General features: G+C 43.6%; 1 protein-coding gene across 1 annotated transcript in view; it reads right to left on the bottom strand.

Moving 5' to 3' along the window:
• KDM3B (lysine demethylase 3B) overlaps positions 1-12,303 on the bottom strand; it is an 85,746-nt gene continuing 73,443 nt past the window's right edge. The window contains exons 16-24 of the mRNA XM_075541622.1: positions 10,063-10,329; positions 9,404-9,575; positions 8,935-9,025; positions 8,697-8,827; positions 7,937-8,056; positions 6,378-6,517; positions 5,991-6,167; positions 3,155-3,289; positions 1-1,344 (exon numbers count right to left, since the gene is read on the bottom strand). Of these exons, the coding sequence (XP_075397737.1) occupies positions 1,264-1,344; positions 3,155-3,289; positions 5,991-6,167; positions 6,378-6,517; positions 7,937-8,056; positions 8,697-8,827; positions 8,935-9,025; positions 9,404-9,575; positions 10,063-10,329 (1,314 nt within the window). The 3' untranslated portion in view covers positions 1-1,263. The remainder of the gene's footprint in view (positions 1,345-3,154; positions 3,290-5,990; positions 6,168-6,377; positions 6,518-7,936; positions 8,057-8,696; positions 8,828-8,934; positions 9,026-9,403; positions 9,576-10,062; positions 10,330-12,303) is intronic.

The raw sequence follows: 12,303 nt of genomic DNA, 5'->3' as shown, positions 1-12,303 counted from the left end.
TATTCTACAGTAAATGACTTTTATTTTTTTTAAAAAAAGTGAAACTGTGAACATATAAACAAGTCTGCAGGGTACTACAGTACAGCTGGAGAGAAGACAGATACATTTCCCAATGTACCTGTGGGCCAATGAATTCCATCATTTTCAAATAAATTTGTAATAAAATTCCACTGAGTCAGAAAGTTTTGCTAAAAATATTCTGGACAAAAAAAAAAAAAAGGAAAACAAAACCTTGAAACAAAACAAAAAAGCTCATGTTGGAAGTCAAACTTCCCTTCCCATTTGGAAATGAATGTTAAGTCCCCAGGGAACGCTGGTAGGTAACAGGTGAAAATGGTTCCCAGAGTCACCAGTGTCCCGTCCTCGCTCAGACATGACACTGCTTTCTTGGGCGACTGTTCCCTCAAGACAGGGCTAAGATGGGAGGGGAGAAACAAAAAGAACCCTAAAGAGCCAATTCTTTTAAGTTTTGCTTTGGCTGATTTTGTGCTATAATGGGCATCTGATTTCTAAAAATCATAGTTCTTTTGAAGAATTTTATTGAAAGGAAGACTAAATGTAATGTGCCTTTCCTTATAATCCAGGAAAACAACTGTGTTATTTCAAAAATTCTAAAAATATCTACTTTCATGAAATAGTAACTATTTCACTACAAACCTATTTTTTCACTAAATACACATGTTTCCTAATCCTGGAGCCTCCTGGGAAAAGCAGTGGGTTCTCCCTGGGTCCTGCCAGACTCCAGTGTTCACGGGAGAGCGAGGGGAATGGCTTCACCGTGGCCTGGGATGGGTTGAGTCCGAGGTCACGTGCAGAGACATAGGCAGGCTTCCAGCAGGCATATTTCAGAAATTACCCCTTATGTAATCCCCCACCTGCAAACACATTCCCATCTAAGCCAGGCACCAGAGAAAAAGAAAAGAATGATGTGCCCATATTTCTGGTTTCCATAAATCTGAAATCACGAGAATGCGCAGGAAAGCCCAGCGGGGTATTTGGGCAGTTTGGAATCCCAAAAAGGCCACTGGATGGGGATGTGGCACCCTCGGCTTGGAGTTTGAAACTGCGTGTGTGAGCAGAGCAGCTTTCCTGTGTCAACCTTCAGTGCTGAGGCAGCGTAGAAGAGAGTGGCTGGAGAGTTTGTAATACTGACCACACTGGCTCCGAGGGAAAGGCCTCTGCACCAACAGAGAACCCTGCCGCTCCCTGTGTGTGTTGTGAGTGAAAGACGTGCTTCACAGGAGAGTTGGGAGTTCGCCACGCCTAAGACCTTGCCAGTTTGGATTCATGAGCCTTGAGGGTGCCAACAGCATCTTTCACTGCGTGGTAAATGATGTTCTTCACCTGGAGAGAGCAATCAGCACAGTCAGTTTCCGCCAGCGCCAAGCAGCGTGCTGCAAATGCAAATACGTGCCCAACATGGACGGTCCCAGAGGAAATGCCAACAAAAATGGTCTTCTCCCAAACCAATCCCCCAAGCGATTTACAAGTTACATAGGACACAAGGTCTAAAACCTGGGAGGGTGGGTCTAAGACCCGATGAAAGCATATGATGTCACCTATGCGATTACAATGTTTTGGGCACTGTTGCTATGGTCTTCATATGAGTTCTCATTTAATTCTGACGATAATCCCAGGAGGTAAATTCTATTATCATGCCTATTTTATAGATGAATACCTGGGGAAGCTCAGGGTCCACAGTCCAGAACGCTGTGGAAGGTCCTAGAGCTAATTATGAATGTTCTGAGGCACTCTATGAGGTAGGTCTATTATGAGAATAATAAACATGTGTGAGGTATAAAAAAAGTATTAAATCATGTATATATCCCCTCCACTACTAATTTTTCTAAAAGGAACATTACTTGTGAAGGTATGATCAACGTTATTAAAATAAAGTGAACGGGTTAAAGATAGTCAACGAGGTCCACCATCAAGATTCTGATCATTTCTGGGAAGGCAAAATGAGGAAGTGGAATGGGGGATGGTCCTAGCAGGATGCTTCATTCCCGAAACAATGGGGGGCACTCAAGTTCTACCTAAGCTGTGCTGTTGACCTCTGGGCAGTAATCCAGTATTTACCACGCGTCCACACATTATACAAGGGCAAGCAGTGAATAAACAGTAAAATAGTATGCCAGAGAGTGAAGAACAGCATGGGGGAGGGGCGCAATGAGAGGAGTGTGGCGGAGCAGGGGTTGACGCTGTTCTCCTAATTAGAGTGGGCGGTCAGGAAAGCTCTTTGGGATAAAGTGACTTGTTAAGAGCCTTGAAGGAAATGAGGTCTGAAACTGATATGCCTGAATATTTGTATTACACCTAGAAAGTCAAGGTTATTATGCTCTATTCAACGCCTTTAATGGTGGAACAATTTCATACTTTTAGAAAAAGTATGAAACAGCTAAACAGATCAGACTCAGGTGGAAGGTGACTGACTCCCCGGCAACTTGGAAAAGCCTCCCCTACTCAGATTGGATCCAGCACACGCCTGAGCCACAGGCATGAAGCAGGGAAAGAGGCCATTCGTGCCCAAGGCTGGGCGAGTGCCGACTCAGATTGCCAAATTGCTGCCCGGGGAAGCTTACTTCTTGATTGTCTTTTTAAGGCAGGAAAGCACCCTGCTCCATGAAGGGTGAAATTCTGCCCTTAAAGATGGAAGAAAGAAGCGTAATCTTATTATCCAGCTCGGCTCTTAGATCCTAAAGGGCAAACAGGATTGCAGTCACCACGAAGACTCTAGTCTGTAGCTTTACACAACCGATGTATGTGTGGAATGTGATAAGAGTTGTACGAGCCCCAATAAAGTGATTAAAAAAAAAAAAAGAACCGAGTGTGCACAGCAATTTGCTTTGTGACATATATTTCTTGGAAACGTGTTTGGAACACACTACCTCAGTGCTTTTCCCAGCTGACTGGAAACCAGTTTAGTCAGTTATGAACACTAAAAATGCTCTGAAAACAAAACAAAAAAACAAAAAACACTGGGCTGCTTAAACCCTCTGCGGAGGATTCTTTACATCTCTGTGACATGGCTTCTCTTAGTTATCTCTCCTTCCCCGAGGAAGCAGGTTCCTGGCGCTCCCCTTCAGCAAGGAGAGCGGGCCTGCTGCACAGCGAGTATGCAATGCGCAGAGCGGAGGGAGGGAAAGGTACTCACCTGCAGTTTATCCTCATGGTTTGTATGAGTGTTAGAGAGATGCCTGAACTCCTGGGTCAGGCGGAAACAGTGCTTGACATGTTCTGGAGATACAAAATCTTCTGCTACTTTTATGCAACTGTACAGATTGTGAACCTGGGGCCGGGTAGGGAGGGGTAGGGAGGGGAGGAGGGAGAATACCAGGTGTTAGAGATTCGATAACATACAAAAAATGTCCCTGATATAGTTAAAAAACAGAACAAAACACACACACACACACACACTTTTGGAATACTATTCTATTTTTATAAGAATAACAAAAAAGCAGAAATGTAAAGCAGGATACTATACATACTCAAGTATGAGATGAGTTTTTCATATTTTTAATACAGTTTTTATAGTAAAATTAGGTGCCTCAGCGGATATTCAGGTCGGCTTATACTCGAGTATATACGTTATATAAATTAAAAAAGTTAGTAGGTCCACAGGAAAGGGTCTGGGTAACTAGCAGACCTAACAGAAGACTCTCTTGGGGAACGGAACTGGACTGGGAGGACAAGAGAAGTAGATGGGAAAAGGAGTAGAAAAGGGTGGACTTTTCCTTAAAAGTTTGTATGATGCCCCCAGAAGAATTTACTTCAAAGGATGGCACTGAATCTGCAGCTCCGGGAGAGGGACATGTCTGATCGGAGCACACAGGAGCAGATGAAGGGGGAGGAGGAGAGAGTGGAGCACATCCTGGCCCATCAGGCCTTGAGGACGATGTTCCCGATTAGAGCAGCCAGTTCACAGAGAGGATCACGTGGCCTGCCCCCTATGAGACATGACGTCCCTCACTGACCCATAGCCCTACAGGGGACAACAACGAAGACACAGTGTGGGAATTTCACCCGATCTGATCCTGCCACACCGAGGCAAAACACTAAGGGGGTGCAACAGAACAGCAAGGGAACAGAGCGGTGAGGTCCCCAGGGAATGCTGAAGGTGGACATTGGGGCCAGGGCATGGTGTCCCAACAGGCTGGACTGGAAAACACTCCTAAAGGCCAACAAACGATCCTTGAACTAACTACAAGCTTTTCTTTCTTGTTGTGTTTTTTTTTTGTCACTGGCTTGTTGTTGTTTTGTTGTACATTTTAGCTTGGTTTTGCTCTGTCTTGTTTTTGTGCATGTTATTATCTCCGCAGGTCACTCTAAATAAGATAGGCTGAATGAACAATGTGGAGGAGAAAACAACGAGACCAACAGTTCTGGGGGGACAAGGGAGAAGGGGAGGTGGGGGGAGGGGAAAGGTAGTGGTGTTAACAAACCCAGGGACAAAGAAAAAACAAGTGATCCAAATCAGCGGTGAGGAGGGTGTAGGAGGCCTGGTAGGGCGTGATCAAGGGTAATGTAATGAAGAGGAGAGATCTAAATAAAGGCATGTACATATGTAAATATATTTATATATGAGGGTGGGGAAATAGATCTATGTGCATATATTTATAGGTTTAGTATTAAGGTAGCAGATGGACACTGGGCCTCCACTCAAGTACTCCCTCAATGCAAATATAATTTCTTCTATTAAATTGGCATTCTATGATGCTCACCTTCCCGACACAACTGCTGAAGACAAAGTAGGTGATTAAGCAAATGTGGTGAAGAAAGCTGATAGTGCCTGGCTATCAAAAGATATAGTGTCTGGGGTCTTAAAAACTTGAAGGTAAACAAGCAGCCATGTAGCTCAGATGAAACAAAGCCCACATGGAAGAAGCACACCAGCCTGTGTGATCACAAGTTGCCAAAGGGATCAGTTATCAGGCATCAAAAGACAAAAAATCATATCATTGTGTGCTTACCTCCATGATACAATCACTGAAGACAAATGGGTGGATAAGCAAATGAGGCGAAGCAAGCTGCCCGGCTATCAAAAGATATCGCTTCTGGGGTCTTAAAGGCCAACAAGCGGCCATCTAGCTCAGAAGCAACAAAGCCCACATGGAAGAAGCACACCAGCCTGTGCGATCACGAGGTGTCGAAAGGATCAGGTATCGGGCATCATCAGAACAAAAAATTATATAGTGAATGAGGTGGGGGAGTGCGGAATGGAGACCCAAAGTCCATTTGTAGGCCACTGGACATCCCTTTACAGAAGAATCTCGGCGAGGAGACCAGCCAGGGTGTGATGTAGCAATGATGCAACATACAAGTTTCGTCTAGTTCCTAAATGCTTCCTCGTCCCCCACGATCATGATCCCAATTCTACCTTACAAATCTGGCTAGACCAGAGGATGTACACTGGTACAGATAGGAACTGGAAACACAGGGAATCCAGGGCGGATGATACCTTCAGGACCGGTGGTGAGAGTGGTGATACTGGGAGGGCGGAGGGAGGATGGGTTGGAAAGGGGGAACCGATTACAAGGATCTACATATGACCTCCTCCCTCGGGGATGGACAACAGAAAAGTGGGTGAAGGGAGACGTCAGACAGTGCAAGATATGACAAAATAATAATTTATAAATTATCAAGGGTTCATGAGGGAGGGGAAAAGATGAGGAGCTGATGCCAGGGGCTTAGGTGGAGAGCAAATGTTTTGAGAATGATGAGGGCAATGAATGTACAAATGTACTTTACACAATTGATGTATGGATTGTGATAAGAGTTGTATGAGCCCCTAATAAAATGATTTAAAAAAATTTTATGATGAAGCATTTAAAATTATAAGGAAGAAAGTTGAAAACAAAAAATAAGTTACAGTACAAGAGCAAAGGCGCCTAATCCAGGCATTTATATCTCTTGGCAGGTAAGTAAGAAAATAGGAAGTAAGGAAGCCAATGGAACTGTTCTGCCCAAACCCCAGGTTGGCATTTATTCACCTGGTGTGGGGCTCCAGCAGGTATGAAAACAGCGTCACCCAGGAACTGCACGATGGCCCAGCCTTGCACACCATACTCCTCATAGAGTCGCTTACGCAGGGTCTGGTCCAGGTACCAACTTTGGTCATGAATCGGGTCATGATCAGGCGGATTTTCTTGGCCTTGCTCTTCTCCAACCTAAAAGCCATAGCCAACATTCAAACATGGCAAAATAAATAAACACATACAAATGATAAGTAGCCTAAGTCTAACCAATGTCCCTGGCGTGCTTGATTCTACTCAACATCCTCAATGTGTAGATTCAGGTCGTTAGAGTCATCCACAAGAGAGACACTAGACAAGATTCTTAAATCTGTTAGTGGGGAGTAGAGCCCACCCGGGTCACACCTTTCGGAGCAGCTCCCGAATCTTTTCTGCATCCTTGGCTGCATAGATGTGCCACAGAGCACCTGGCTTCTCCTTTCCGTCATGAATCCTCTGCTTTGTCACATCATCAGCATCTCCCTCGTCAATGGTCTTGAGTACTTCTGAAAAGAGCAACAGGAACTTTAAAAATAATTAGTCTTAAAAAAAAATAACAACAAAAAAAGAGGACCTGATGCAAAGGGCTTAAGTGGAGAGCAAATGCTTTGAGAATGATCGAGGCAGGGAATGTGCAGATGTGCTTTATACAATTGATGTATGTATATGTATGGATTGTGATAAGAGTTGTATGAGCCCCTAATAAAATGTTTAAAAAAAAACAAAACAACAACAGATTAGTTTCTACTACTCTCCAACTCTCAGAAGATTATATATAAAGTAGAATTAAAAGATCAAAACTCATATTGATCTCCCTCCCCTCTCCTCCCCCAGGGGGTCAAATAACAGAAAGGTGGGTGAAGGGAGACAGCGTATGATACGAAATAACAATAATATATAATAGATCAAGGATTCATGAAGGTGGGAAGATAAGGGAGGGAGGGAGGGAGGGAAAAAGAGAGCAGCTGATACCAAGGGCTCAAGTAGAAAGAAATTGTTTGGAAATGTTGCACAAGTGTGCTTAATACTATTGAATGATGTATTGCTACAAGATTTGTAAGCGCTCCCTAATAAAATGATTAATTATAAAAAATCATGTTCATATATAATAAAAAACAAAATCCCTCATAGTCATCTATGTTCCCTTCACATAAGGAGAGCGACACTAAAACCTTTGTTACTCATAGTGCTTCCAGCGGTTTGTGGAGGTATCACTTTCCTTTAACACACATTTCATGTGCTACCTGTACAGTCATAATAGCAGAGGATTTCCTGTTGCGAGTAAATGGATTCCAAATACTTCCTGAAGTCCTCCTGAAGCTCTAGGTTTCTGTGGATTGCAGTCTACAAGGCATACAGCTTCTCTGGAATGGTAGGTGGGGGAGGTGTGCAGGATCAAACGCAAATGTACAAGGGGGCTTTTGTAGGCTTGTGGGCAAATTCTATGATCTCTTAATGACAGTTTCCCACACACTCTTTAGAGCTCCCATGTATGGCATACACCAAAATAATGGTATCAGTTATTTACGCGCCTTGAGGTTTTAAGTTATTAAAAAAATTTTTTCCTTCTAAAATTTCCATAATGAAGATCTACTAATTTTAACACTGAGACGTTAGGGAGTATAAATGCAGTCAACATCATGTTTATGACTAATTTCTGGGTAACCTATTTTTTCATTTGTTGCTCCATGGGTTGCAATAGTTGAACTAGCTGATAGGCCAAGCAGGTCATTTGCCCTGCCCTCCTCCTGCCTCTGTGATGTTACATCAGTCCCAGGAGGACAATGACTCTGGACACACATATCAGCTGAGCATTGTCCTCTACGGGAATGCCTTTGTAGAGCACCACCTTGACATCAGGCACGCAGACGGAAGAAAATGCCCCTGGCACCCACTCTGAGGAACACATGCTCTAGCACTTGTACCTTCATCATGAGCACCTTCCCCAATGGGGATGCCAACATACACCATCACATTCACAGCGTCAGACACATCTAAGTGAAGATTTGTTGTGCCAACTCTTCTATCTTCTGCAGTTATCAAACCTACAGAGAAAAGGAAGAGAAAAGGTGGAGGGGTAATATTCTGAAGACTTCCTACTATTGAAAACATGCCAAAGGATGGTCCTAAATGAGTGATATTATATTGAGAGAATGAGGCTTATCTGTTCATCAAGAAATCTCTCTTTTCCCCCCATAGTTTTAAAAATGATCTCTAGCTAGGTTAACAGCATCATTGGTGTTGGTCATAAAACCCAGTCCAACTCCCAAAACAAACCACAAATGGGAACTCATACGAAGGGGACATTCAAATGAAAGTCGGCCTTCACCATGAGCTGATCCTTCCTTTCCTGAATCTTCACTGAGAGCTGAGTGGGTCATATGGTGCCCAGACCTCCTCACTGTTATTTGAGTGAAGCCTTGTACAACTGAAAATCATGTTTCCTTGGCTAGGATTTCTGAGAGGAAATTTTCCAATTCCTGCAGAATACAAATTTATGAAGTAGGCCCATAATAATCCTACCCAAATAACATGACACAAGCAAATATATTTAACACCTATCACCTGCCCTTAATCCTTTCTTCTTTAAAAAAAATCATTTCTATTCATATCCCAGACCAACACAGATCTCCCTCTGAGGTGAGATGAGAATACTGCCTCAAAGGGGCAATTCCAGCCTCGTACCATAAGCGTTGTACATCTTGGGCCCCAGATCGGGCCTTACAAAGTAGCTGGGCAGCCTAGAGGCCAGATTGAGCCTGCCATCTCTTTTCGTATATTCTGGCAGCGGGAGATTCTCCATCAAGTCTTCAAACCTATAAAAAGGCAAGAAAGATGACTTAGTTTGGTATGGGGGAAAAATTCAGAGGCAAAATGGACTTTATTTAGCAAGTCCTTCACGATGACGTCAGTAAGCACTAACCTTGTGGGCATCATGTCTCGAAAATCTTCCCCGGGAGGCCAGTCCTTGAGTTTGAGCACCATTGGCTGCCCATCTTCTGACCTCAGTCGCTCTGGAAGAGAAAGCACTTCCATAATGGTGCTGGGCAAACTGATGCGAGATTCTCCAGAGACTGATCTATTACTGTCAGACTTGTAAACCCTCATCATACGTGTGCTCTTCTCTCCGTCTCACAGGGTTCTCCCCACCCGTCCTCAGAGGGAAAGTACTCCACTCCACACAGTCCAGGGGAGCCAGTGCCTCAGCCCTGCCGTGCTCTGGGGACAATGAGATGGCTACGCAGGCTAAAAGGTTGGCTCCAGGAAGGGATGTTTCTCACTCAGAGAAGATACAATTAGTAAAGTCTTTTCCAGGGAGAGGTGGGAGACTGGGTATATAAGTAGATGCTTACTTTTGAGTTTTCCCTCACTGAACAATCAAAGCTACTTACTGCATATGATCTCAAAGCCATCCCAGAAGTCCCGAACTTTCACATCGGAAATTATAGCACAGTTTCTGCAGTTCACCAAGTCCACATCCTGGTCTCCAAACTCCTGACTAAAGGCTTCTGGTTTCCAGAGCTCAGACTTGAGTTTTTTATGTACCCCTGAAACCAGCACTGGCTGTAGAAGCAAAAAAATATTCCAATTAGAGCCACTTAGTATTTTTAGCCCCAGGCTGAAGGGAGGAAACAGAAAGGACTCTGCCACACTGATCTAGTCCTTCCCAGGAGCTATGGATCTCACCCGTGCCTCCAACAAGCGGAACCTCTTTCAACTCAGCTAGTACTCCTGGCTCTCACCAAAGGAACTTGCCATAATTGATACACATCACTTCTGTTGACCTGGTTTGTACCTCTATTTTGAGAGGACAATAAAGTGGAAAAATGCAATTTGGAGAACACTTCCACATAACGAAAATAGAAAACTATTCAGACAATTCTATACGCTTTCTCATTCTCAACAAGTAGCCCCTAAAATAAAATTAAAAAAAAAGGGGGGGAGTGTTATCACACAAGCATGTATGGCTTTGAATATTTGTCTAGAAAACAGTACCAACCCTCGCTCTACTCGATATTGTATGTAAAGATTTCCTTACAACGTGTCTTACCTGGCCTTGTTTCCAACATTCCCGGAAGATCTTCCAGTTGTTTTTGTTGCTGGGGTCATGGAGACACAGAAGCCTCCCATCACAGAGCCAAGAGTGAGAAGTATGGGGGTCTAGCACATTTAACCCCATCACCATCTCCTTCACCTCCTTTTGGGTCTCAGTCAAGTGACAGCCGCGTTTGGCGGCATCTGAGGTTTTCTTATTTTCAACCACGGAGGCAATGATGTGGTCAAGGAAGTTGGGTAGGTTGGTCTTGCTCTTCACTCCCTGCCAGACACAAATCCATCAGGTCAGCGCCGCTTGAGGCACCACGAGAAGAATGTTAAAAAAAGCCCCGCCCAACAGTAAGACTCCTAAGAAGGAGTTCTGACCTCAAGGCTCTCTCCAGCCGGAGGAGGAGGGCCTCTTACGTCATTATTTCAAATTCCTTATTTTCACCTTTGGCCTTAGCAGAGTGAAGTTTAGAAAGGCACTGTCAACACTCCAGAGACTTGAGAGCTAAGAAATAGCTCTGACCTTTAGCCCTATTCTAACCATATGTAAGTAGATTTACACATGATAAAATGCAATTATGTAATTTCTCAGTCACAGACATAAGTTCGTTTGCCCATAAAGTTTGTGGAAAACGGAATAAAAAGATCATGGAATTCTTCCCACAAGCTTTGTGATACCCCTTGCAGTTCAATTAAGTAACTGAAGTGATTTAACAAAGCAGTGTTTTTTACCAGGCTGCGCCTTCCCCAAAATGGGGAGTAGCAGAGCATCTAGGAGGCAATGTATATTCTGGAAGCAATGTTCCGGCCTCCAGTCCCTCCCTCACTGCTACCCTACTGAGAATCTCTCATCTGCTCCAGTTATTAGGAAAGCTGAGGCCCAGATGAAAGTGATACATCTAAGTCACAAAATTGAAGGAGGTGGAGAATTTCTGTAAACATGATAATCCTACGCCTGAAGGATTACGAATCATTAGCTCTATAAGATATGGGGGAGGGGAGGAAAAAAGTACCAACTGAATAGAACCCAAAGTCACAAAATATACATGTACCACTTATCCAAAAGAGAAATAAATAACCCAAATTGTATAGGATTCAATAACCCATAGTTAATCAAATTTGACCCTTAATATAGAATGAGAAAGATGTTTGCCTACTTATATGAAATGATTTCTAAGATCTATAAACTGAAAAATGGAAAAGCACAGTATAGCACAGTAAAAAAGGCGGAAACACACACACACACACACACACAATCTCTGAAAGGATACTGAAAACCTTGGGAGACATGGAGAGGATATTTTTCACTTTAAAACCTTTTGGATCTTTTAAACGTCATATACCATGTGAATTCATTAATCATTCAGTAAATGTTTACGATACTCATACTATGTATGTATCAAACACTTTATGGTGCCAGGGATATAGTAGTAAGTAAAACATTAAAAAAACAGATAAACACTTTGCCTTTGAGGAGAGAGACCATAAGCAAGTAAAACATGCAGTTGTAAGTGCTGTGAAGAAATGCAATAGCAACAATAGGTGTGTGAAGCATGGGAGGGTGATCTGACGAGGCTTACTCAGGAGGAGACATTTCAGCAGGTGACATTACACAGGAGAGGAAGTTAAAGATGAAGCAAGCCATGGTCACACGGGAAAGGGAATTCTAGGTGGAGAATATGGCAAGTGCAAAGGCCGTGAAGCGTGAGCATGTCTAGCGAGGTTCCAGGAACAGCGAGGAGACCCCAGTGGTTGGAATAGAGTGAGAGAGGGAGAGAGGAAGTTGACATGGGAGAGATTAGGCAGGGAGGACCAGAGCCTTTGAACCTGCTTATGAGAGAAACAGGAAACCCTTGGAAGATGTTAGGCAAAGCTGACATGTGAGAGCGATCTGCCATCAGATCTGAGGTCAGTGCTGCTGGCTTGAGCATGTGGTTGGGCTCTGCAGACGAACTGCTGCAGGTCTTACTCTGCCTAACACGGTTCCATTTCAAGAGCAGGCACAGCAGCATCTACCTGCTGTGTTGAGAACAGACTGTGCAGCACAAAGGGCACAAACAAGGACACCTGTAGAGCAGTTCCTGAAAAAACCAAGGCAAGAGAACATGTTGCTTAAATCAGAGGAGCAGGAAGTAGAGCTGATAAGAAATGGGGAGGATTTTGAAAATATTTCAAAGATCAAACAGAAAGGATTTGCAGACAGCTTCAATGTAACATGTAAGGGAAGGGAGCCCCTAATGACCCCAAG

This window comes from Tenrec ecaudatus, chromosome 2, assembly GCF_050624435.1.
Source record: "Tenrec ecaudatus isolate mTenEca1 chromosome 2, mTenEca1.hap1, whole genome shotgun sequence".
NCBI classification, from domain to species: Eukaryota; Metazoa; Chordata; class Mammalia; order Afrosoricida; family Tenrecidae; genus Tenrec; species Tenrec ecaudatus.
The sequence above is the reverse complement of the archived record's forward strand: the minus strand, read 5'-3'. Positions and strand labels throughout refer to the sequence as shown.